This window comes from Apodemus sylvaticus, chromosome 17 (assembly GCF_947179515.1).
Source record: "Apodemus sylvaticus chromosome 17, mApoSyl1.1, whole genome shotgun sequence".
NCBI classification, from domain to species: domain Eukaryota; kingdom Metazoa; phylum Chordata; class Mammalia; order Rodentia; family Muridae; genus Apodemus; species Apodemus sylvaticus.
In genome coordinates, this window is record NC_067488.1 from 36,812,110 (window position 1) to 36,839,532 (window position 27,423).

Below are 27,423 nucleotides of genomic sequence, written 5' to 3' on the forward strand. Positions count from 1 at the left end.
TGGTCTTTTTGCTCCCACCTTGTAAGGAAGAGCCAGTGATTCTGTCATCAGTGACAGAAGCTAATGAATTTTAAATAGCTAGTACAAGAAAAATTAATTTGCTAAATTAGTCTTGTAGATACAGGTTAAAAAACCGAGTCACTGTCACCTCAAAAGCATGAAACATATCAACGTAGCTCAGTCACCAGCCAGGTGGAAGATCATATCCACAGCTAGGCACTACCCCGAGGGGCCCAAGTCACCCTCTGCTCAGCACTTGCTGAGTTCATGGGGCGTCGATCAATGGGTCTCCCCTGCTCTTTTTTATTAAATAGTTTCTTGAAATTAGAATCTAATTACATAATTTCCCCCCTTCCTTTCTTCTCTTCAACATTTCCCAGGTAGACCCTGCTTGCTCTTTTACAAATTCTTCCTCCCTGCCCCCGTTTTTTAATTGTGCTGGCTGTTGTTGGTCATGGCAATGTGTACTTGATTGGTGTGTGCGTGCATGCATGTGTGTGTGTGTGCGCGCGCGTGGGCGCTTATTCCAAAATATGCAAACATAAGCTGCTCAGGACAAACAATGGTGCTGGTATGTTTATGATTTGGGGCTGACCAGTTACCAATTTGGGAGCTCGTCCCTGGAGACTGCTTCTCATCCTCTCATTTGTTTTCTGGACCACTTTGTCTGCACACCACATAAGCATACCCACTCTTCCCAGTGTCACTGTGAGGACTGACCTTAGGACAGCGAGGATCTCGTAGGCTGGTATGCAACAGAAGCTGTGTGTCAGGACACATGCTAGTTCATCACCCCAGGCACCAATGAGAGAGTGAAAGGCCTTGTTCAACCAAAGTCAGATGCCTGCTGAAAAGGGAAATTCTGCCATTTCTGTCTGGCTCGAGCAGCTGCTTGTGTGAGCCTAGAGAGCAAGTCCTGGCATGCAGAGGGACAGACAGTGCAGATGATGTCAGAGAGCTAGGGGCAGCCAGGCCTGCCCAACATTACACCGTGCCTGCAGCCCAGCCCCAGGTACACAGACACTCTTGGCTGATTTGCTTGTCTGGATTCAGACTGGCACTGAGCCTCTCTCCTTCCACTGGCTCTTGTTCACCAAAGCCACATGCCTGGGGAAAAGGAGAACTGGGCCTTTTCAGATCTATGAAGCAGATCGGGATTCTAAATAAGTGAAGTTCTTGATGACAGTATTTCCTATCACTAAAATCCAACAGCTGGCACCCATTCACTGGGGCACAGCTGTGTCACTGGCATTGATCTTGGCCATGCACCATGGAAACAACTGTGCTCTGACCTTCCAGGGCCACAGGCAGACAGAATGCCAGAACACATCAGGATCTGGCCAAGTAAACACCTAATGGAAAAGAATGCCTGAAGGCAGAGTCCAATGTGCCTTTATCTGACATAAAATACTAGTTGGGCTTTAAAAAAATATCCATCTAACACGTCCATGGTTGTGGGGAGGTCCCAAGGGAGAAGCAGGAATAAGTCATATTTTATTATTGCTTGAAATCTTAGAAAGTCAGTCTAGGAAGGAAGCCATGAGTCATCAACCTCTCTGCTCTGTTCTGGAAGTCCACAAGGATATGGATGGTGAGGAACAGCAAGCCCTCAGGGCTTCTTCCTGGGCAGAGCAGAGCAGAGCAGTCTGAGTAGGGAACAGCAGAGTAGGGAGCACCTCCTACAGCACTAAATGCCACAGAGCATTACACACACACACACACACACACACATGCACACGCGCACACACACGCGCGCCTCTCTCTCATCAATCCCTTCCCAGGGAAGAGCTGTAGGAAATGAGTTACCTTCCATCCCTAGGAATACAAAGAGCAAGGATGCCTCCCGTGAGAGCTAAGGTGTCTTGCCTTGGTCAAAGCCTCTCAAGGTTCAGACACCTCCATAATCAGAGAACTTGGCAACCATTCAAATGTAACTGAACTTGGGGAGCGGGACACTAGCAACTTGCTGAGAAAACTAAGTGGATGAAGACAGAGATGCTTGAAGACGGTTCTCTGCCTGCGCTTTGGCCACTGGCTGTATCTACAGACACTTATTGAAACAGGGATCTCCAGAATCCTGGCTGACCCTGTCACCTTAGTCCTATTAAATCATACCACCAACCAAGGGTTATAGAATAAATATAATCCCAGCCTCTTCACCACCCCACCCCTTGTGGAGTTGGTTTATGGATAATGCTTCTCATCTTCCCTTTGCAGCCAGCCTCACTCTGGGGCAAAGCAGACATTGTGCTTGTGCACCGTCTAGCATACCCCAGACATAATCTCCATAGCGAAGCCCATGGCCCTTCCAAGGCCACTGGTGCAAACTAACTCATGCAGGCAGAGGACTCTTTATTTCTGAGGCCAGCATACTCTCCAGTCTCTTCTGTGCCAAGACTTTGCTTGGCTTTCTGCTGAAGTGTTCTCCCACAAGTGCTGGAAGGCCGTGCAGGGTAAGGTGAGGGGCAACTGGGACGCTAACAAGAAGGGCCGTTGTCTGTGTGTCGGTCTTTGCACCCTTGAAAACAGCTCCACGTGGAGAAGGGGACTTTGGTGGAGGAAGTATAAATTGTCCCTGAGAAGGACAAGGAACAGGCACAGATGCTTTTATTTCACCCACCTCCCCAAATGGTAGGTGAAGAGAGAAAATGCATTTATTTTAAAAGCAAAAAGAATTCCAAGCTGGGACCATTTGTTCCCAGTGTCCCTGTACTAAGGACGGCGGGGCTCAGTGGAGAACGCTTAGATGGCCCTGCCCACCCTACCCAGTGGTTAACTCAAAAGACATAAGGCCACTTGCTATGTGATGTCTGTCTCCCTCTCACAGACAGCACAGTGGGCCCAGCAGAAGATGAGCACCAGGGGGTGTGGACACACAGGGCTAGGGTTGTAATCAAAGAAGATGCTGACGGGGAGAGGAGGGAGAGGACTCTCTGGATCTTGAAGTGAGGAAGGGGTTGGGCAGGAGAGGTGATGGAAAGGTCTTCTGGAAACAGAGGGTCCTGGGATAGGATGTGATTTGTACTGAGGACTGGGGTTCTGTATTGCTGGTGATGTGCTGGCTTTGACCACACAGAGGACACTAGAGAGAACTCTACTTGGGCCGGCAGACAAGAAGAGCAGGGATGGGCCTGGTGGGCTAGGTGGTCTCCAGGTCCTCAAAGGCCGGCTGCCACAGGAGGGAGGCAGGGATTCTAGAGTTCTGGGGCTGGCTGCTCCCCAACCTGCTCCTCCATGGGCTGGACAGCCTCTTGCACGTATACGATGAACTCTGAGGCCTCCCCACCCTGTGTATACACCGTCACGGTCTCTATGCCCTCCACGTCATCAGAGGACACCACCAGATGGTGCTGCTCAGCCAGCTCCACAGAGGCCTGCTGCAGAGTCTCTTGAATCATGACTGTGTGGTTGGAACTGGGCTCCTCATCGGTGACCTAGGAGGGAAAGAGAAAGATGACACAGGTGCAGCAATAATGTCAACATCATAAATGTGGCACTGGGAGCTGCACACAATCCTCTCATCGATGTTGCATTGTCTCGCCCCTTTTCTTGGAAGAGGAGAATGAGACTCCATGACATAGAGTCACAAAGCCAGGTCTTTCCCATGTTGCAAATGGAACCTACAAGGTGTGGAGTCACAATGCACGAGGGTTAGAAGGCACCATGGGGTTATGAAATATACAAGCATGCAGCATAGCGTAGGAGGCTCCTAACGATATATAGCTGATCCATTTGACACTGAAAAGGTGACTAGGTTCTTCCTGGTTTCCTTGTTTTTGCTACTCTGGGAGTTGCACTTGAAATGCTACAGTCCTAGGGACTGTCCATCATTGCGGATGCCTGGTAATTCTTTGGAGGCCTGCCAAGAGAGCCATGCTGCCACAGTGCTGGGCAGGGGCGGCCAGGGAATGCTGACAGTGGAGAAAACCAGCTGATTTCAATAGCCAGGACTTTCTTGATTGCTCAGAAACTGCAGCGTCCAGGTGAGGCCAAATTCCTCCTAATGTTAGGTGCCATGTCCCTGACTATCAATCAGCTCTGGGCTGTTGGCAATTTGTAATAATAACCATCTTTAACCAGGGAAGAGGAATAGGAGACAAATTTAGGAAGAACTGAGAACCTAGATTGCAAAGCTAAGGGGTGGGCTGAAAAATGGGCAAGGGGCTGGTGGGCAGGCCACGGTCCAGAGAGGATGCGGGGTAGCTATCCTTTCAGGGCCTGAGTGACAAGGGTGACATTCTCTGGGATGCACTAAGCATGTATGAATGTCAGCTCTAGCACTTCCCAGAAGCCTGAGCAAGATGCTCTACAACCCTTGGCCTACCCACGATGGAAGGACCAGCCTTAGAAGGACTAAGTAGGGAAGGGTCAGCTCATATAGAGATTGGGGGGAAGGAGGCTGGAGGGGGAGACAGCTGTGGATAGAATCTGAGCATCTTGGTGTTAGATGCTAAAAGAAGATTACAACAGAGAGAATTCAGAAGCTGCAAAGCTATTCTGAGAGAAAACTGCTAAGGTATCTAGCCACTTCTTTATTTATAAACTAAGACATTTATTTCCTTTCTTTTACTATTCATTTCCATTTCATTTATCTGGGAACAGGCACCAGAAGCAAGGCTGTGGAGGTAAATACTGATGTGTTTCCATTCGAAAGGCAGTACCTAACAGGAGATTGGGATGTTGTAAGTCTCCTTCCCCGACTGTTAGTAAACTATATGGAGGAAGGAGGGGAGGTAGGTGATAAATATTGAAGTCCTCAGGAAATATGTGCAAAAAATACAGTGCGCTTCAGGTAAGTACAGTGGTATCATGTGGTGAGGAGAGGGGGAGAGACCCAGTGAGCTCACGTGATACACAGGGCTGTATGCATCATGGCAGGGTGAAGGCTGCAGAGAAGGGCAGATGAGGTTTAAAGCGATGCTCGCAATGAGCTCTTCAGATCTAAGCGCCTTAGTAGGTCACACGCAGACTGAGCCTTTATTTCATAAAGCAAGGCAGGTGTTTCTGAGAAGCCCAGGTCATCTACACTTGCTCTCTTACCATCCTGCTAAACATTTCTGTCTATTTTGTCTGCTACCTTTTCTAGGTACTGAAGTCCACTGAAGAGACCCCTTTCTCCATTTGTTTCTGATCTTCAGTTTCTAGCCCCAGGTTGGTCTTGTCAGCAAAACCTGTACTACATCCATCTATAGATTCTTATGCATGGAGCATCACAACTGATCATCAGAAAAGGTGACAGACAATGGAAACTGCATTTCACTGAAGCCCTAGCATAAGCATGTGTTAGGTTAACACAGGTCAAGCTACCTTGGGGCTTCCCGGGTCCACCCACTGCCTGAGGGTGCACCTCTTCCACACTTAGGAGCTCCAAGGCGAGGACGAGCCAGAGGCAAGAGGCTGCTTTACAGGGGGGCTTACGAGCCGTAGAGATATGTGCTCCTCAAGCATTCTAAGCGGCACCTGCTCACTCTGCTTTTCTGCCATCCGTGGAAGCATGCACTGCCCACCCTGTTCCCACACAAGCCAACAGCTGGTTCGTGCTACAGTCTACTGAACAGTCCCTCAAGCCTCACTCCACTTCCTCATACATAATATCTGTTCCCTCTTCACAAATGGCACCATGAAGCCCCTAGGGTCCAGTGACTCAACTATGGTCGAGCAGCTTACAAGGAGCAAAAGCTGGACCTGAGTGTGCACGAGCGAAATCGGGAGCTCTTTCTTCTGCAGCTGGCGACAGTGGCAGTGACTAACAGCATCGCATGTCACAGATTGATAGGGTAGAGTTATTGCTCTTTAGCCATCTGAGGCAGACAAAGGTTGGCTTGTACAGCTCTAACCATTCTTTGTTCAAAATGATCACTCTAGCAGTTTAATCTATTAGCACTGGCTTAAAATTGTTCTCCGCAGCAGAAATAATATGGCTTTCACAGTGTCATTACCCCCTGAGACAGATACTCCATTTCCCCCAATGCTGTATCTAGCATGTCTTTCAGCTAAATTATTAGCAGCACAGATAGCTTAATAGAAAACCTTAATCCATGGGACTTCATAAATTATTCACCACATCAGGTCCAATGTTCAGTACTTCTGCCCACCTCAGATGTTCTAGAATCAGGATTAAACCCTGCTAGTGACCTATCCTTGGCAGATCTATTGCTGCCGGAGCGCAGCTTCCTGTGGGGGCCCTGCCTCTTCACCCTCATCTCACGGTCTGCTCTGCAGCGTGGATGGATATTTTGCAGGATGTCATGTCATCCAGGAGCTTCCTTCCAATCACTCCACTACTTCCATTTCCCACCTGTCCTTCCTTCTCGCCCTTCTTCAGCTCCCTCTCTACTTTCTATGTAAAATCCATCGACAAGCTTAAAACCCCTGCTTCCCAGCTTTCAAGAAAGTGTCAGCTATCCCTCCTGCTCACAGACCCTACAGGAAGACGCAGCCTTGTGTCACTCCCCAGGCCTTTATGACCCTGAATGGACTTTGTGTTACAATCCACCTCCACGTTCTCTAAGCAGACCTATAGCATCCTGTGAGAACAACAATGCGTGCTGTGCAGATGCAGCTTAAGCATCAGTGTTTACCCAGCAGTCATTCCCCACAGCATCTGAAGGATCTTAGCACCCAAGCCTCGGAGAGTGTGGGGTTTCAGGGAGGGTGGGAAGCTGCCTTCAAGGCCCTACTTAGCACAGCCAAGGATGGTCCAGCAGAGGATAAGGCCATTCCCAGGGTCCTGTGCTCCTGGTGGACATGAGCCTCTTCCAACCCAGAACTGAGCCAAAAGGGCAGTGAGTGGTTGGACCACCACACAGTCTCTTCCCTACTTTCTTATCAGTTTCTTGGGCTGGATTTCATTTTATTATCTCTTTAATAAGAATACACTGAAAGGTTCTTCTGCCAAAGGTGTTTCATGTCTCAGAAAAAGAGATGCCCACAGTCATACCTCAAGATCGTACAATAGAAATTAGGACCAACAGCACAGTCCCCAAGACTTGGGCACAATTGACAATGTATTCTCAGCACCCAGCATTGGCCAGGAAAAACGTAAGAGGAGGTAGGTGTCTTGTCCTACAGAAAGACCAGAGAAGAGAGGTGGCCCCTTGGAGGCCTGCAGAGAGAACTTCTTCCTCTTGGCAGCTATTGGCCTTCGGCTCACAGCCTTCCACACCTTCAGAGTCTCAACCTGAGCACCTGTTCTTCTGTTTGAGACTACTATACCATCTACTACCTTCTGGGTCACCAAAACAACCCAGAGACACAGTCAAGAACACAGACATATGGCAAACAAAGATAATTAATGGAAGAAAAAGCTGTAACTCATGGCTGAATCCCAGCAGCAGCAATGAGGAAAGGAAAAAAACATTCTCACTAGCTGGCATTGATAGGAACACTCTTGAGAGCCACCAAGGACCAGCACAAACAGGACACATCTGTAGCACACCTTCACCCAGAGCCCTCAAATAGCTCCTTAGCACCATCCTCATCATCACTGTCTACTAAATTAAGTGTGAGCACAGTCCCAATGGGACATCGGAACTGCCAGGCTTCATACAGGGAAAGTTGGACCCAGCCTGGCACATAAGTAAATGGCTAAAGGAAGATGACAAATACTTCAGCGGGCCGACAATGAAAAGAAACCAGAAGGACAGAGTGGGAAGGCACTGTCTTAGCATATACTTAGTTTATATCTCTGAATAAATACAACCAGCAGTGCCCTTCTGGTACATGCTGCCAAGCCTCAGGGCCACTGCAGACCTGCAAGGAGACAAGTGGATTCAATTCAAGGATCCTAGTTGAAGGGTCTTATCAGGATAGGGATTCTTATGTATGCCTTTCAAGAGACAGAAAGTCAAAACCACCATCATCTCTGCCACCGCTGCTGCCATGCCAGGAGATCGCACAACTCAGCCATCCTTCACATCACAAATAACTTGAGTCAGGCTCCTTTTTATTAAGCCGTGCCTTGGAGAACAGCTCTCTCTAGATGTCATTAGTGTCCATGATAAGGAAGTACCTAGGGCCACAGCCCAGCAAATGGACGAAGCCACTTCTTGTTCTCTTAGCTTTGGCACTCCTGTTGCTTATGACTAGTTCTCAAGACCCGCTGAGAACCCTGTGACTAGGAGAGGTCACAGGACTCAGAGTATCAGCAGGAGGACAAAGCTTGCTCAAGACAATGCTCAGAACACAATGAACCATCTTCTTGAGCAGGGTATTAAATAAGACCCAGCATGGAAGGCAGAAAGAATCCAGGAGCCAAACTCTCGTGTGTGTATGTGTGTGTGTGTGTGTGTGTGTGTGTGTGAGAGAGAGAGAGAGAGAGAGAGAACATGCGCACAAAAGAGAGAAAGAGAGAGGGGGAAAGGAAGGATAGAGAGAGGGGGAGGGAGAGAGAGAGAATATCTGTGAGAAAAATGGGAAGGAAGATAGGTTTGCATACATATACATGTCTATATGTAGGGAATTGTGTATATGTGTGTGTCTGTGCTAGTTAGTTTTATGTCAACTAGACAAAGACTACAGTCTTCTGAGAGGAGGGAACCTTAAGAAAATGCCTCTAGAAGATTGGGCTATAAGTAGAGAAAAGTGTAGGTCATTTATTTATTAATGATTGACTGCAAAAGGCCCAACCCATTGTGGGTGGGGCCACTCCTGGGCTGGTGGTCCTGGGTTCTTTAAGAAAGCAGTCTGAGCAATCACTGAGGATCAAGTCAATAAGCAGCCCTCCGGCATGGCCTCTGCATCAGTTCCTGTTCTGACTTCCTTCAGTGGTTCCCCTCAGGCCTTGTGGACAGTATTGGCTCTCCCGAGTTAATGATGTCCTCAGCTAGTTACAGGTGATCCATCATTTAAAGCACACAGTATCCTGTGCCATGATCCTTCTCAGTTATAGCTTCCTTCAACTGCATCATAAAGCCTGAGGCCTCGCTAGAACTGGCAAGGACCTTTCTATCCTGGCACTCTCCCCTGCTCTGCCACCACAATGAACTCTGGGCCCTACACACACACACACACACACACACACACACACACACACACATACACATATACAGACACACACACACACACACACACACACACACACACTCTTGTCCCTGAGCTTCCACCTGTCCTGTTCTTCCTGCCTCACTCACCCTTTCTGAGAAGAAGATCCTATCTTGATCTTGGGAGCTCTAGTTTGTGTTCGCTCCTCTAAGAAGTCTCACAGGCTCCTTGAACTCATATACCTTTGTACAGTAAGACCAGGTTTTCACCCAGTGGGTCACAGCATTGATTGACCTAACGCTGAGATGTCAACTTGCCACTTCCAAACTAAGAGAGTAGACCCTATACTATTCACTTCCTAATACAGTTGTTCTCCTTCTCATTAGTGTACTGCTCATGTGTGTGCAATGCTCCCAGACCTGATTTTCTCTCAGCCTTGCTGATAGCTGGTATGACCATGGTGGACTCTGCTCCATTGGCAAGAGAGAAACTTAAAAGGGTTCCACTCCCCTTCTGTGCTAGGACTCAGAAGTATGGAGTTGGTCTCAGTGAGCTGGCACCCACACACCAACACGTCCTTAGATCCTCAAGGCCACCTGGCTGGCCTCTGGCTTGAAGCCTTCTTCCACTTTGAGATTCAACAGGTGGGGAAGAGAGTATCTTGCTCCTGATGTCACCTCTCTGGCTCTAACTTCATTCTCTACCCCTCTTAAACGGGTTAATGATAAGACAGTCAGCTGCCCATTTTAAACCGAGTCAAGTTAGCACTATTTTGCAAGTAGAAACAGCCACACATACACAGGTTCAGAGGAACTATCTTCCTGCCAACCTCTGAATCTGTGTGTGGTTGTGGCTGAGTATTCCCACTGTTTTATGATAAACGAGTTTATTTACTTTGCCTTAGTATACTTATAACACTAGACTATTTTTGTTTCTTTTGGTCTTGTGTGTATGGGTATCTTGGGGAGTAAAATCAATGTGACATAGTATCTACCATTCAATGAAACCTCTGGGTTCATGGGCTGGTAACTATGAGCTGTCAGCCATCTGCCCTCCTAGCAGCCAAACCTGTGACTTACTCACTAGCCTAGGGATGATGTCCTCAGAGCCACTATCTTATTGTCACTTCACTCAATCCTGACCTGTGTCCTTGTGCTCAGTTGTTCCCACATACACTCTTGACGATAGAAGGAAAGGATGTAATGAATGGCTTCATCTAAAACACCCTGGCTCCCAGGATGGTCAGAGCTGCTTCTCAGACAGAAACAAATGAGAAAGCAGCCTACAGTTACATGGCATATCCCGTGCACATTTTGGTTCTGGAAAGGAGCCTACTCCTCTCAGCAGTTAGAGTTTCCCCACTGCTTGGGTGATCAACACACCACTGCTTCCCCTGCATCCCAGAAGAGAGGCAGATCTGTCTCATGGGAGACACAGTAGGCACACTTCCTGTCATAACCTAGCTTAGGAGTAGAGCCCTATGCACTGGAAACCGAGACATTATAAATGCAATCCCAAATTTATTGAGGAAAGAGAATGGATAAATGAATGTGCTTTGTGGGAAAACATCATAAATTTCTAACTTTAGAAATATGTATATTTATGTAGATGACGAAAATAGGGTGCTGCTATCTGCAAGAAACTTGTACAAATACCAAAAATATTCACAGACAGGAAGAAGCTATTCCTGAAGATTGAAAGTCCTTTTAAAGGGACAGAATGCAAGGATGGAGGAAAGCGGTGACTCTGCCAGTAACCGGCAACCATGTTTCACAGGGGAGATGGCACGTAACATCCTCTGCTCACTATTTTTCTCTCAGTAGTATGCAAATAGCTGATACTTTCCTAGGAACACACACCACAGATGAAGTTCAAAGTCAAGATTTCCTAACAGCTTGCTAATATCTGTTCCCAGGTTCTATAGCAATCTCCAGGCTCTGAGATGCTGGGCCTCATGGTGAGCATAGAACCACGATGGTACCATGTGTTTGAAGTAAAGGGCAGGCTCTGATGCAGAATGCCATGTGCTTACTCAAGTTTGCCCACTTGCACTCCCTGACCTAATATGAATGGGAGGGATCAACTATCTTTGAGAAAGAATTTGGTAAAAGGAAGAGAAAAATGGTTGGGCAGGCTTCTGCCTGGCCTCTAAATCACAGGAAAAGGACAAAAAGTTTCCATATTGGACAAATCAACTTGCTGCACAATGCACAGAGGTCTCATTAACTGGACATCTCACAGTTCTTATGGCTTAGGAGTCTACATCCCATTTATTCTGCCCTCACTTGCCTGCAGGAACAGGGGAAGTAGACCCATGTCGTGTAAACTATAAGCAATGCGGAGAGCAGCGCGGTATCGCAGAAGGAGTAAGTGACGAATGGTACCCACAGGTACTGCGAGGTGACATTCCTTCAGGAGGAAGAGCTCACACCTGGTCCCCAAAAGATGGCCTTCTAACACATGAACCAAGCCTGCACAAGTGGCACATGTCTCTCCACAGGATATATACATGCTACCTATGTTACAGTGGGTACTCAATAAATATCGACATGTGCTAGTAAGGGGGCACCAGAGAGGCATTTTAAAGGCCCACTGAAACAGATGAGGGATGTGAAACAGTCACAGTGAGAGATGTTGCATTTTGCTATCTGAGCATCTTTCCATATGTAGACAATCTTAACAAAGATGTTATTTTCCTATATTTTATGCTTAATATATGCAAGTGCATATCACTGCCAGGATCTTCCCACAGGGCCTCTCCAGGTTAAAGATTTCAGGCATATAGCCCAGTAAGGCTTTGCCTCTAACAGCAAGCCTTCAGGTGAGAGAATCATTCCATACGGCTCTACGATTCCTCAAGAGAAAAGATCCCCAGTCACTCAGAGCACTGCACTCCCAGATCCCAGTGCCCACTGTTTTCTCAGTCTGGTGGGTAGGGGCTGGAACGAGACCTTGGCCAGGACTGTCCCTGCCTTTTGTTGGACATCCTAAGGATGCTTCTCTCTCAGCAGGTATACTGGTTACTTTTATGTTATTGTGATGAAATACCATGATGAAGAGCAACTTAGAAACAAACAAACAAAAAGAGAATTTATTTTGGCTCCCATTCACAAACCGCACAGGCTCACCTATCTTGGCTATTTCTTACAGAGAAGAGAGCCCTCGCTCTCAGATCTGTGCCTTCTTTCTCATGATCACCTACCTACTCCATTTCACTTTGGTCCATATCCCTCAGCATCGGTCACATCAAATCAGCCCCGCTCTCTTAGCTTGGGCTGCTATAACAGAGCACCTTAGACCAAGTGGCTTATGAACAGCAGGGTTTATTTTTGTATTTTTCCCACTCAAAAAGAACAGAAGTTGGAACCATGGTCCCAGCATGGCTGGGGTCTAGAAAGGACCATGTTGACCACAGCATATCCTGACTTCCTGTACTCTCATGGTGGAAGGAGTGTGAAGCCTAATTCAATGGTATTGGTCCCGTTCATGAGTGTTTCATCTCTATGACCTCCTCCCTTCCCAAAGCCCTACTTTCTAATGCTTCTACTGCATTTGGAGTTCTATTGTAACAAACGCACTCCGAGATACAGACATTCATCCCATAATGGCCTCTCCCAGGGAGGACTGCCTTTGTGAAAATAACTCAAACTGACTCAACATGAGGTTGTCCAGGACCCACATGCATGTGTTAATTTAGGTTAATGTCGTCGTTTTTCTTCTACGATGGGCCACACAACAAACTCTCCTAAGAAACAGGTGGGCCTAGAGAGGTAACTCCATGATAGTGTACTTGCCTAGCCTGGGGAAAGTTCTGAGTTCAATACCTAGCATTACAAAAGATAAAAAGGAAAAAAAAAGTGTCATTTTAACTTGCTGAGACTCCCAATATGGAGCCTAGATAAATGCTTGCTGCCTGCTGAACAGAATCATCAAAAGAGAAACATTCATAATTGAATTCTGCACATATAGTAAGGAGTTAAGAAGTTATGCTGTGTCTGTAGTGCCACGAGCTAAGATACTGCAGTCTTAACATACACCAAGCCCAGAGCCAACTGCGTCATTTACATAATCTATTCAATGGCCCCACTGGGGAGATTCTATTATTTTAAAATATTACAGAGAATGAAACTGAAGTTCATTGAGAAGCACTTTTCCAAGGTCACGAGCTATAAAGAGACAGACAGTCTGAAGTTCAAACCAGACATTCTTTACCTCCCATTTGGGATCTGCATAAGCTCAATATTCACAGTTGTATCAGGGGACACTGTGACACACCCTAAGTTGACACCCATGTCACAGACTTTGTGGAAGGCATGCTTTTATGATTTCCACACAGCAAGGTGCCCATAGCCTGCCTGGAGATGATAAGACTGCTCAGCAAACGCACTCTAGCCCAGTTAGCTCAGCATCCTCGGTTCTGAGCTCAGTCAATATTACAAATACACATGATACCTGGGAAATGGGCCGGGCCCTGAGTCGGGTGCTTGAGAGCCCAGGGATGCCTAGGAAACTAAACCTCCACTTACTGTACTAGATCTTGAGTGTGATAAGAACGAACCATACATACACTCATACTAGGTTAGGGTTTGAACAAAGTCTCTAAGAAGTCCATATATACCTGCAGACTCTTCTCTGACCAGGGCTCGTTAATGGCAGGCTCCTGCATACAGGTCTAATGTTAACATAGAGTATTTGGGTCTCCGTTGACTATTCAGTGACTATACCCATCATCTACATTGCCTACGAAATTAACTGAAAGGTAGTAGCTTAGAACAACCATATCTCCTGTAACCCAAGCTGTACCGGTGGCTATTACTAACTGGAGATGCTTTCTATTTTATGGACCATAGATGTTTTAGGCCTCAGTAACCAAGCTTCCTCCTTTAGAATCTACAATGTCACCTAACTACAAAGAAGCAGGGTCACTTATATTCACAGGCTCTAGAGGACCGTACCCTGTGGATTAAGAGGTCCATGAAGAGCTTACTGAAAGCCCACTGACAGGAAGAGGCCATGCCATACAAATAGGCAGTTCTCTCTCATCCTGGGTCATGCCGACATCTGACGCACAAGCCACACGGTGGGATCAGTTCTACAGGAGAGGCAAAGGCAGCCATAGGCTAGTACGTGCTAAGCAAGGAATGGGGGTTGCGGCCAAAGGGCAGGCGGCCTAGGCGTTGGCGGGACCACAGTGAGGTTCTAGTCTGAGCTTATAGGCATATCCTAGGTTGTCAGAAGAGTTATAAGAGATGGAGAGGTGCATAGTCTAACTCAGGGTGTGTGTGGAAGACCGGTGATTCCATATCTAATAAACTTCCCAATGCCAGCACTATGAGCCCTGGAGAGCACATTTTGATGAGTGAGGACCTAGAAAAGAGCAGCAGCCACAGACAAAGGGAGTTTTTAAGGCATCTTGTACAAGTGGGACTTGAAGACCATGTTGATAGGTAGGTGACTTAAGGAAGTCAAGAGGAGCAAGGTGATTCCTAGGCTCCAAAATCAATGTCTATGTGGCATGTTTGGATTGGTTAGGGAAACAGAGAAGAGGAAGAAGGGATAAGAAGTGGATGGTTTGCACTGAGGGGAATTCCCGTGACCAGGATGGAGGCTACTGGCTCAGTGGGAGCTCAGAGCAAAGGCTAAGCCAGAGGTGGACTGTGTGTGGACAAATCCAAGAAAGGCCACTTCACGTCATATTTCCTATTTCCTTCTCCCAGGGGAGAACTGCCCTGGCCTTATCTCCACATTTGAAATAGACTCCGTGAGTTCAAACCATCTACATGCTTTCTCAGAGTGAAGCTGCGGAGAGAAGAGATGGGACTAAGGAAAATTTATCAGCGGGGGTAAAGATGAGGGGGCAGGAAGTATGTACCAAGCAAACTGTACGGAATGACTGTATCAACACTCAAGTGGGATCCTGAAGCTCACTGGAGACCACAGTAGGAAAAGTGGAGCTTAGAGAAAGGGAGGAAGAAGCAGTCTCAGCCCGGGCATCCTCAGTCTAATGGAGATGTATGGGGGAGACCTGCATCCTCAGTTCTGACACTGGGATATACAGGGGAAACTGGCATCCTCAGCTCTAAAGGAGGGATATACAGGGAAGTGTACCATAATAAGACAGACAGAAGCCTTTACTCAGTTTCTGCAGATCATTTCTCATGTGTCCAGTTATATCATGGGGCTTGTTCTTACTTCTAAGATTTCACAAAGAAATGGACTTTTTATCAACTACCAATGCATGAGAGGGCTCAGCAAGTAATAAAAGAGCTTTGAGAGGAAGCCATTTGGCATGTCAGCCATCAGACATCATGCCAGGGGCAGAACTCTCTGAAAAGAAATGCCATTTAGGATGAAGAAAGAGAGGAGGTGAAAGGCTGGGGAGAGCTAAGGAGAGCCTACAGAGGACAGAGGTGGCACTAAGTAACAAGAGGGGGTCAGCTGCTCCTCCGTGCCAGCGTCTCCATGCTGAAGGCCACGGTCCAGCAACAACAGAACAAAGGCTCTGGAAAGAAGAAACAGTATGGACATGCCCTAGGAGGCTGCCTACATGAGTGCTAGCATCTGACAGGATTAAGGATGGCAGGAACTTGTGATTGTCAATTTTATGGCAAAGTTCCCAAGGCAGGAGCCAAAACCAATGGACCAACCAAAACCAAACCCTGAGGTGAGAAGTCTGTCTGAGAGCACTATGATGGGGCAACAGGGAGAACAGTCATTTTCACAAAGGACCCAAAGAGTGGGAAAGTCAAGTGCTCAAAAGAACAGGAGGCAGGAGGACCAGGAAAAGTTCCTAGTCAAGGATTAGAAAGTGACACCCTCTCTCAAAGAACAAACTAAATTAAATCAAACATGCAAACAGAAGAGCTGAGAATTAGACAATAATAGTCTTGGCTTGGAGGTATCTGCTGGAATCCTGAAGCATTAGGTTCCCAGTCCCTAGCAAGTGTTTACTCTTTGTCCCTGTGGCATGCACTGGTTTGAGTATCTGCAATATATACACACATATACATACAAACGCACACATGCATATTGCCTTAATCTTTTACAAAGAATCCCTTAGATGAACCTGAGAGGGAACAACAGGAGACATAAGAGGATTAAGCAGCAGTTACCTGTGGCCAGCCTAGGAATGGGAAACAACAATAGGTCTGTTGGGGCCTACTTTCATCTCTACCCCCACACAAACAAAACTGTCAAATTCCATTATTTCATGTTATTTGCACTGAAGGGACAGCAAAGAAAAAGAAAGCTAGCCTTCTTGAGGTCAAGGAAAGAGAAGCCTCACCTTGAGCCACCTTAAAGCCCTTCAGCAGCCAGATAGCCTCTATACCATGTAGGGTTCTTGGCCAGGCTACTTGACACACATAAAATACAATAAAATAGAATAGTGTCTTTAAAATGGTCATGAAAACAGACCTTGAAGCCACTTCATCTAAACCCTCTCCCATACGGCTCAGCCCATAATCCTGCTACAGTCTCCGTCACGCTTAGCTTCATGAGCTAAGGCAAGAGGCCAGGCTGGGTCCTCTTTGCAGGGCACACAGGCTCTCGGGCCAGAGGCTGCACTTGAAGTTCCTCTGTAGAGCAGCTTCTCTTAGCACACTATCCAGATGTGTGCTGAGATGGTGAGAGTGGACTTGACAAGCTTGACAATTGGGGCCATATCACTTTTAATTATTGCTATACTTTGTAATGTCTCCAAAGACTCATGCCTTAAAGAGCTGGTCCACAGAGGTAGTTCTGGTGGGAGACAGTAGAAGTTTTAGTAAGTAGAGCCTTGCAGAAGAAAGCAAGATTAGGAGGCAGCTACTAGAATGGAATGTTTAGAGTTCCCACCCTTTCCGCTCTAGTGTGGTGGCTCAGGCTGTGAGGTGAACAGCTTTGCTTCACTCTGTACTTTTGGCCCTGTGGGCCACAACACTTACACCTCACAAGCACCACACAAAGAGCAGGACATGGGAGTGCATGCCTGTAATCCCACTGCTGGGAAGCGGACACAACAACATCCCAGGGACTTTCTGGTCAACCAGCAAAGCCAATCAGAATCCCAGATTCAGTGAGAGACCCAGTCTCAGGAAAGGTGGAGAGTGATGGAGGACATGAAGGATCAACCTCTGGCATCCACAGATACACGTGTGGGCACACCCACCCACTAAATTCTCATGTATGCACATGTATATATCACACACACAAATAAAAAAGAAAGTCTGTATAAAACATAGAATCTTTTTAGACCCTCTAAAATAAGTACATAAAACAGACAATTCTGCTTTACAAGATATACAATTATGGCATTCTACAGGAATTTCAAACATTTTGTTATATGTCTTCATGTGCTTTTATGACAAGGAAGCTTTTCTTATCTTTGGTATTAATAGGAGGTGATGGGAAAATCAACGCGTAAAGCCAACAGTACAAGCAAAACTAGTCAGTATTTGTTGGTCAATTGCTCTGTGCCCTGACTTGGGTTGTAGTAAGAGGAAGTCTTCAAAACTGCTGCCCTGTGCTCTGCTCCTGATGAGAGGCAGCACTGGGCATCCCAGCAAGCAGGCAGGACTCCATCAGGGCTTCAGCAGTCTCATTAGCACATGTGATTTCCCGACTGAAAATACCTAAGCCAATGCTTAATTAAAAGAAAAAGAATCAATCAGCCCAATAAAAACAGCCAAAGGAAACGTAAATGATGGGATAATTTAATCAGAGGACAGATATTCCTTCACCTACAAAAGCTTGAGATACTTCAGTCCCTCTGCTACAGGTATGGGCAGGTTAACATCTGTCTATCTGGCCATCTATCCACCCACCCATCCATCCATCCATCCATCCATCCATCCATCCATCCATCCATCCATCCATCTACACCCACCCTTCCTTCCTTCCTTCCTTCCTTCCTTCCTTCCTTCCTTCCTTCCTTCCTTCCTTCCTTCCTTCCTTTCATCCATCCATCCATCTATGCATCCCTGTATTTCTATGCAGTATGAGCCACAGCTGAAAGGGAGGCTCAGCCAGGTACATGAGACAGTGATGATGCCACACACATTCTTGGGAACATTTCCAAATGTCACCCCACATGAGTATGTCCCCAGTTCTACTTGCAGCTCTAGATTGAAGTAAGAAAGAAAATTCTTCTAGGGCATCTCTGTCCCCTCCTCCCCCCTCCGGCAAATCTGGACTTGCTTACACTAGTTGTATGGATGCGCATCTGCCTTCTCCTCTGTTGGGCTGGCAGTTCAATGGACAGAGGCATATTTAAGCAGGACTCTAAATTTGCAACCACATGTATGGCAGCACTGCCTGTGACACTCACTAATTCACAACCCTGGGTAGCAGCCAATCAATATTCTCAACAGAAAGAAGATACAGACGACAATAAGCTGCACCTTCTGAAGTTTCAGCATTCACATGTACAAACCAAGCAAAGTACTCCCAATTCTTCCCTAATGAGACCCTGTGCCAGTTAGTACCACATCTACTTTAAGATTCAACACACCAGGATTTAAGTGAGGAGTTCCAGAAGATATGCATAAGGCAATCTGAAGTCTGAAACCTAGAAAATGCCAGGAAAATATAAAAAGAATGTGTATGTTCAATCAAGATATTGTAGAGTTAAGCATTTATCATTCTGGTGTCCAACTTCTATCCAAGACCTGGAGAGAAACTTATTATGGAATTAGGATTCTAGGACACCCAATTCAAATACTCCTTTACAGGACATCTTGTCTCTAGACCAAGAAATCCAGTGTTAAACCAGAAGTTTCTATGCCCCAGAGAATTGTATGGCATGAACATCATGTGTTGCACCATGCACCGAGTGCAGTCATGGAGACAACAGCGAAATAGCCACTCCTACTCCCAGAGGCAGTTAGTTAGTTGTTAGCCAGGGCACACAACCCAGGAGAGCATATATCAGAGCCATTGTAAGAAGTGTCTTCATTAGTGCAAAGAGAAAGCACACACACACACACACTTTAAGTTAAATGTTTCATGTTTCCTTCTTATTTTCAGTCAGAAAAAAAAAAAAAACCTACGCTAATTTTACATTAAAGTTCAGATAGCTCTAGTAGCTCATGCTTCAAATTTCCGAGACATCCTGCCCAACAACCCTTCGCACAACAGCATTCGACCCACACTTGCTGGTACCCTCCGCTGATCTCTGCACTGGCTCTGCATTTGTTCAGCATTTTACATTCTTCATGGCGTACTACTTTATTACTGCTTACTCCCTTTCCACAGAGAGTAGCCACCCTGACAGCAGGCACTGCTTCCTCCATGGAACTCCAGCACCACAGCTCGGACTGACAACAGCAAGTACTCAATAAAAGAGCACGCAGCCAGGCAAAAATGTAAGATCTATATAGAAACTAATTCTATGCATTTTAAGTATATAGTTTCCTGGTTGTGATGTGCTTACTGGTTTTGTTTTCTACCTTTAAAGTAGCTGTGTAAATTACCCTTAAAGCCTGAGTAGGGAGTAAAGAGGCAGGAGTGAGTGAGCAGAGAGGAAGCTGACTGTTGCGTGTGCTGTATTCTAACAGACTGGTGGCGGCTCTTCTGAGGGCAGAGGAGAGAAGGAGTGAGAGGAGCCCTAGGACAATGTGGTAGGAAAACCTTCCTTTCCAACTCCCCGTTTTCTTCCTCTCCTGTGCGAACATAAAGTAGTGATGTTTCTCTTTTGAAAGGACAGTCCGTGGGCAGATACTCCTGGGCATCTCTGGCTATCCCCACACTTCCTACTAGTTTACTTCTTGGTAGGTTCTCATTATGCTCATTTGCATTCTATGATTCTCTGAAAGGAAACGAAGAGTCTCCTCGGTGCTTCTAGAACACCTGGGTGCTTTCTCTAACACATCTGCACAAATGCTGCCACTCAAGACACAATCCCGTAATAATCCAAGAAGAAGACCAATTTCATTTTAAATTATACTCCAGGCATGCTAAAGTTGTGAGGAAAAAAGAAAGGAGAAATAGGGTAGTGGCTTGAGCAGACAGATACTGAGCAGAGGGACCTCACCTGCTTTACAACAGTCACTGTCCCAGGCGCCATGGCAACCACGGAGGCCACAGCAGCAGCATCGTGGGTCTCTGAACCCAATTCAATGATCTGCTGCAGGATATTCACAGCTGTGGGGTCAAGTCGATCACCTACGGGAAAGAAGCAACAGGACACCATTAAGCTCTCTGCACTGAATGGCATCCCAGGGCAAGCTGGTCCCTAGACGTGAAGACTATGCGGATATACCTATTCCAAGTTTTCTTGGATTCTCAGAAATCACTTATTCAGACAAGAGTACTTTACAGCTCACTTCACATTTCCTACAAGAAGTGCTCAAGGCCTGACTGAAACCATAAGGGGATGGCATGATGGTATGATCACTGGGACACAAAAGGCAGAAATATGCTTCAGGCCATTGGGGTGATGGCCTCACAAACATGGAACTGAAGACCAGATGAACTGGATCTTGATGTGGTTACACAAACTGCCCTTGTATGTCATAACTGGGCCTTATAAGCTGACATGCTCAGATGCAGAGCTGGTTTCTCCCAAGGGCATGATAGATGGGCAGTGGAAGCCTGCCAAGTGGCAGGCAGGATACCCAAGGATGTCCTACTTGTTCAGCCAGTGGGCTTCTGAACTCTAAACCAATTTTAGCTTGCTGTTGTTTTAATCTTGTCAAAAGACAGGGGCCCACATCACCAGGGCAGCAACTTGGCACGCCCTCCCTGCTCTCTCCCACCATCTGCTGCCCATCTGTAATCCTCCTGAGCACACCCTCACCCAGATCATTAATTTACTAAAATGGAAATTACTGCTTGCTCTCTGTGATTCATAATGCCACGCAGTGTTTGCCAATGTTTACACCCCCATGCATGGCTTTCTTCAGGCCTTGAGCCAACACAAATCAACCAGTAAGAGATTGGAGAAAGAGAATTTGACGTGATCAGTGCAGTAGGTAGGACTGGTCTAAGATGGCGGAGGTGACCCGCATATGCGCACAACATGCTACATAGCATTCCCCAGTCTACAGCACATCTGCCTATTATCAGACCTGGGGGATAATCCAGATGTGCCTTGCAGCTAAAAACTCTAAATTCCACATACAAAAATGTTTACTTTGGTGAGTCACTGAGGTTAGATTTTAATTCCTCCTCCACTCCTCTCCTCACTGATCATTATCCAGCCCAAGCTTTAGGTCAGCCAGGAGCTGTGGTTCCCACTGGGAATACAGATAAAGAAAACAGATAAAGCTTAATCCCTCCCTTAATCCTTCCTGGGCTGACAGGCTCCTGAGACCCATGTGTAAGCAAATCAGCCTAACTCATGGTATTGGAGGGCAGTTAGGGGACAGTGTAGAAAAGTCTGGTGGGATCCCAGTAAATGACATGCAATGTAAGTGCTGAAGATGGGGGTGAGCCGGGTAGAAAAGTGCCCAGAGGGAACCATAAATAGGGCATACACATATGAGAAATGCAGCCTATGTTAATAACTGCAGAATTTGGCCTGCACAACACAGTCTAGAGGCAAGAAGCAAAACAAGTAGGCAGCTAGGAGGTAAAGAAGGAGGTCTGGCCTGTGGAGCTACAAAGGCAAGACACCATCTGAGGTACTGGTGGGTACATGGGCATGTGCACATCAACTCTCCAAGGAAAGACACAATTGGGAAAATCGTGGCCATATGCTCATGGACTCTCCAACAAAACACACTGGTTGTCAAATGGCATGCACCCATGGATGTTCCGAGATACTGATGGGAAGTGGCATGCACTCATGGATGTTCTAAGACACTGGTGGGAAGTGGTATGTACACATAGATGTTCTGAGACACTGGTGGGAAGTGGCATGTACCCATGGATATTCTGAGACACTGGTGGGAAGTGGCATGTACACATAGATGTTCTGAGACACTGGTGGGAAGTGGCATGCACTCATGGATAAGACACTGGTGGGAAGTGGCATGAACTCATGGATGTTCTGAGACACTGGTGGGAAGTGGCATGCATCCATGGATGTTCTGAGACACTGATGGGAAGTGGCATGCATCCATGGATGTTCCGAGACACTGGTGGGAAGTGGCATGAACCCATGGATGTTCCGAGACACTGGTGGGAAGTGGCATGAACCCATGGATGTTCTGCGACACTGGTGGGAAGTGGCATGCATCCATGGATGTTCTGAGACACTGGTGGGAAGTGGCATGCACCCATGGATGTTCTGAGACACTGGTGGGAAGTGGCATGCACCCATGGATGTTCCGAGACACTGGTGGGAAGTGGGCATGGAGACACCAATGGGCAAGTGAGCAAGCAAACATGGATTCTCTAAGGAAAGACAAGGGTGGGCAAATGGACAAGTATACAAAGATGCTCTAAAGAAAGACTTTGCTAGGTGAGTAGAAATCTGCTTGTGGATGCTCTATGGGAAGACACTGGTGGGCAAATGGGTATGTGATCATGGGAGATGCATATATCACTAACCACCGAGATAGAAACCCAAATTCAATAAAGGACTCAGTGATGAGAGTCTTGTTTAATACCTTGGCCTTGATTCTGGTAGAAGTGGAGGTGCTGCAGCCCCAGTTTGCTCTAGCCTGACAGGCAGCAGCAGCTAATTACTCAGGAAGAGATATCCATAGGTGTTTGGATGGAGCTTTCTTTAGGACCAGGAACTGAGGACTTCAAGTCACAACAGGTGCACATTACCATTTATTCTCACCTAATGTTTTCCCATTAATCCTGCTTGCTTGACTAAGCCCCCAATATGCATGTGCTCTGGCATTCCTAGAGCTTTGGGAAAACTGCTTCCAAGTACAGTGTCCAGTTTCAAAACAGACCAAAAAATTCAAAGTCATCACATTTGATTTAAAGCTATGATCTGGCTTTTTGGGGAAAATGGAGACAGATGAGTGGTCCTGAGCACACAGGTGTATACTATTATTCCTGGGTGACCCATCAGTACATCACCAAGTTATTACCTGCCTGGACACTCCAGACCCTGAGATATGACCTGTAGAATAGAGGTCGTGAGGAAGCATGAGGTCATAGGTAGGGCTACCTTCAGGTAAGTCTGGAGAACCAGACTCCAACTCTGTGACATAGAGGACTCTTAACCAACTGTGTTCATTGGACACCCCTCTGCACAGCAAGTAAGTAAGACTGGCAAGACTGCCCACACCCAAGGATGCTCTGGAAATAAGACTAAGCTATGTAGGCTCCACTCTGGCTCAATTCAGTCTAAAGCATTTACAGAGAAAGACATGCTGGTTTATTTAGTACATAAAGAGCCACACAGAAGTGAGACAGAAAACCAGGTATGTCCTCACCGCTCTCGGAGGTATATCTGAGGTCCTGAAGTGCAGCCACAGCTGCTTGTGTCCCCTGCACATCTTCAGCTTCAGTGATGTAGAGGTACTGGGTAGAGGGCTCCTCCGGCGTCTCTGTTGCTGGCTAAATAAAAACATCATGTCTCAGCATCCTTCCAAGAGATTAACAGCAACCCAAAACTCCAGGATGAGAAAAACCCATACAGGAGAACAGCACTTAACACTTTACTGGCATAGCTCCTCCAAGAGCCATCTGCTCCAACAGATGCATTGCCCAAAGAGAACATTTTCTCTTGAGGGTCAAGATCTTATAAAGCCACTCTATGGGGAAGCTTGCCGCCCCCATACTCATGGTACGAAGTGAAGTCTGCTGTTCATAATGAACACACCTGAGTATGTTCTACAGACCTCAGTCTCCTCCCACTGTTACCAACACTGTCTCTAATGTGCCCCTTACACTGAGGCCTCTAGCCATGTAGCTAACAGAGGCAAAGGAACAGTCATGGAGGGAAAGGAAGAATGCATTGTTACTTAGCATGTAAAGCTCAGGCCCTATCAAACAGTGAGGTGCCACTGAACCTTAGCTACTGACACACACCAGATTGTTGCACAAAGGATGCAGGAGGACATATTCTGCAATGTCAGAATAGTGATGGTAGGAGGAGCTGAAGTGACATTCAAAGATAACTTCTATCTCAAGGAGAGAAGCAAGGAAAGTAGATAGTCACAGATCAATATTAATAACGATCTCTTTCTGAAGAGGAACACAGCCAAACCTGTAAGGGGATGGCTATGGATCTCACCAATAAAGAACAAAAGGTAGAACTTTGGCCAAAGATTATAGGAGCCAACATTATAGTCTATCGACATCTGTGAGTAACTGACAAGAGTTTCAGAGCAGTGTAACTGTCCTGCCATAGACGACTGGCCAACTTCACTTCCATTGTAGTTGCTTGACATGAAGGAAATACCCAATAAATATCAAATAAATGCAGAAACTATTAAAAAGATAATTTTGTTTTAGAATAGCATTAAGCAATGTACTGGCTGGTTTTATGTGTCAACTTGACACAAACTAGAGTCATCAGAGAGATAGGAGCCTCAGTTAATGAAATGCCTCCATGAGATCCAACTGTAAGGCATTTTCTCAGTTAGTGATCAATGGGGAGGTCCCAGCCCACTGTGGGTGATGCTACCCCTTGGCGATGGTCCTGGGTTTTATAAAAAAGTAGGCTAAGCAAGCCATGTGAAGCAAGTCAGTAAGCAGCATCCCTCCATGGCTTCTGCATCTGCTCCTTATTCCAGGAGTCCTGTTTGAGTTCCTGTCCTGACTTCCTTCAGTAATGAACAGCAATGTGAATGTATAAATTGAATAAACCCTTTCCAACTTGCTTTTTGATCATGGTGTTTTGTTACAGCAACAGAAACCCTAATTAAGACAAGTTAGTACAAAGACTGTATGATGCTGCTGTGAAAGACCTGACCATGGTTCTGGAAGAACTGTGGAAGAACTTTGAAACTTTGGGCTAGAAGAACCATTGAGTATTAAGAAGTCAGTGGGGAGCCCGGCGGGCGGTGGTGGCACACGCTTGTAATCCTAGCACTCTGGGAGGCAGAGGCAGGCGGATTTCTGAGTTCGAGGCCAGCCTGGTCTACAGAGTGAGTTCCAGGACAGCCACGGCTATACCGAGAAACCCTGTCTCAAAAAGACCAAATCCAAAAAAACCAAAAAAAAAAAAAAAAAAAAAAGAAAGAAAGAAAGAAAGAAAGAAAGAGAAGAGAAGAGAAGAGAAGAGAAAAGAAAAGAAAAGAAAAAAAGAAAGAAAGAAAGAAAGAAAGAAAGAAAGAAAGAAAGAAAGAAAGAAAGAGAAGAGAAGAGAAGAGAAGAGAAGAGAAAAGAAAAGAAAAGAAAAGAAGTCAATAGGATGTTCTATGGATGTTTGGAAGATAAGAAAAAAAAAGAAAGAAAGAAAGAAAGAGAAGAGAAGAGAAGAGAAGAGAAAAGAAAAGAAAAAAAGAAAGAAAGAAAGAAAGAAAGAAAGAAAGAAAGAAAGAAAGAAAGAAAGAAAGAAAGAAAGAAAGAAAGAGAGGAGAGGAGAGGAGAGGAGAGGAGAGGAGAGGAGAGGAGAGGAGAGGAGAGGAGAGGAGAGGAGAGGAGAGGAGAAGAGAAGAGAAGAGAAGAGAAGAGAAGAGAAGAGAAAAGAAAAGAAAAGAAGTCAATAGGATGTTCTATGGATGTTTGGAAGATAAGAATGTTGAGAACAGTGCAGAAGATAGAGGCCCGGCTTGTAAAGTTTCAGAGGCAAATTTAAAGACTATCAGAGTCACTTGCTATTTAAAGATTCTGTCACTCTGGTTAGAACAAGATACCAGAACTACTGCTGCTGCTGCTGCTGCTACTACAACTACTACAACTACAACTGCTGCTGCTTGCCAGGCGGTGGTGGCTCACACCTGTAATCCCAGCACTTGGGAGGCAGAGACAGGTGGATTTCTGAGTTCGAGGCCAGCCTGGTCTACAGAGTGAGTTCCAGGACAGCCAGGACTACACAGAGAAACCCTGTCTCCAAAAAACAAAACAAAACAAAACAAACAAACAAACAAACAAAGAAACAACTGCTGCTGCAGCTGCTACTCCTCCTCTTCTCCTTCTTCCTCTTTCTCCTCCTCCACCACCACCACTTCATCTTCTTCTCAATATTCTTCTTCTTTTGTTTTCTTCAAGACAGGGTTTTTCTGTATAGCCTTAGTTGTCCTGGAACTCACTCTGTAGACCAGAACTGGCCTCGAACTCAGAAATTCGTATGCCTCTGCCTCCCAAGTGCTGGGATTAAAGGAGTGAGCCACCACTTCAACAAAACATTGCCTTGCTGGGATACTCGATGCTTTTGGCTGGAGCTATGAATTTAGCAGTAATTAAGAAGAGGCCAGCATGGATGAGGTGAAGTCTTCTGGAAAATGCTTCCTGAGAATCAGCATACAGAAGCTGTGCTCCAGAGACAACAAAGTGGTTGTAGCTTGAGCTGGCAATCAAGCTTGGTAGTGAAAGAGTTATCCATATAGTACTGGTTTTGAAGGCATGAGGGACTATGGAGAGTAGCTGAGGCTTGGCACTGTGAGAGGCCAGGAGCAGTCACTAGTGAAGGTGCAGCCTCAATAGCAGTTAAAGATGAAGGGGTCATAAAGTGAAATTGAGGCTTGGCAGCTTGAAGAGAGCCTATTGAGGCTATTGTTGAAAGTGCAGCCCAGCACTGTTGAAAGAAGCAGATGCCAGCAGTATTTTGGAGATGCCAGGTCCATGGGATGGTCACTAAGAACAGCAGCAGCAGTGGAGGGGAGCTAGATGGAGCCTATAGGACAAGGTGTGTGTGTGTGTGTGTGTGTGTGTGTGTGTGTGTGTGCGCTGCAGAGGGCAGAGTCTGAGAAGTGATCCAAGCCCTTTGGAGGAGTACAGAAGATCATGAGTGGATCTCAGACATTGGTTGGTCAGAATTTGCTTTTGCTTTGACATGACTGTGATTCTACTGACTTTTCCCTCTTGAAATAATAACATATTTTGCTGGAGCCCACAGCTGAGAGACTTTGAATTTTAAAAGACTTTGTATTTTAAAGGCAATTGTCTATTTTAAAGGAACTGAAAATTTAATGTATCCAATTTTGTAAAGACTGTAGAACTTTTAGTTAGTTATTTACGTTTTTAATGAGAGATCTTGGTGCCATCCCTGGGATGGTGTTCCTAGATTCTATAAGAAAGCAGGCTGAGCAAGCCATGTAAAGCAATCCAGGAAGCAGGTCCCCCCATGGCTTCTGTATCAGTTCCTTCTCTAGCTTCCTGCCTGGTTTGAATTCGGGTCCTGACACCCTTAGGTGATGAACAGCAACGTGGAAGTATAAGATGAATAAACCCTTTCCTCTCCAACTTTCTTTTTACCTGTGGTGTTTTGTTATAGCTATAGAAACCTTTACTAAGACAAGTAGTGTACTACCTAACTATGGACTCAAACACCTTAGCTTATGAAAGAGCTGCTCTCCTTCTGGGGAACCAAGGTATTGATAACATTCAGTAAGGTGTTCTCTTCAAGGTATTCCTAGGAGCTAAGTGACAATCCAAGTGCCAGGCAGT

General features: G+C 46.1%; 1 protein-coding gene across 2 annotated transcripts in view; it reads right to left on the reverse strand.

Moving 5' to 3' along the window:
* Positions 1 to 2,604: 2,604 nt before the first annotated feature.
* Zfat (zinc finger and AT-hook domain containing) overlaps positions 2,605 to 27,423 on the reverse strand; it is a 196,369-nt gene continuing 171,550 nt past the window's right edge. For both annotated transcript variants that reach the window (XM_052161180.1, XM_052161181.1), the window contains exons 14-16: positions 23,301 to 23,424; positions 19,994 to 20,124; positions 2,605 to 3,434 (exon numbers count right to left, since the gene is read on the reverse strand). In XM_052161180.1, coding sequence (XP_052017140.1) covers positions 3,195 to 3,434; positions 19,994 to 20,124; positions 23,301 to 23,424 — 495 coding nt within the window. In that variant the 3' untranslated portion in view covers positions 2,605 to 3,194. The remainder of the gene's footprint in view (positions 3,435 to 19,993; positions 20,125 to 23,300; positions 23,425 to 27,423) is intronic.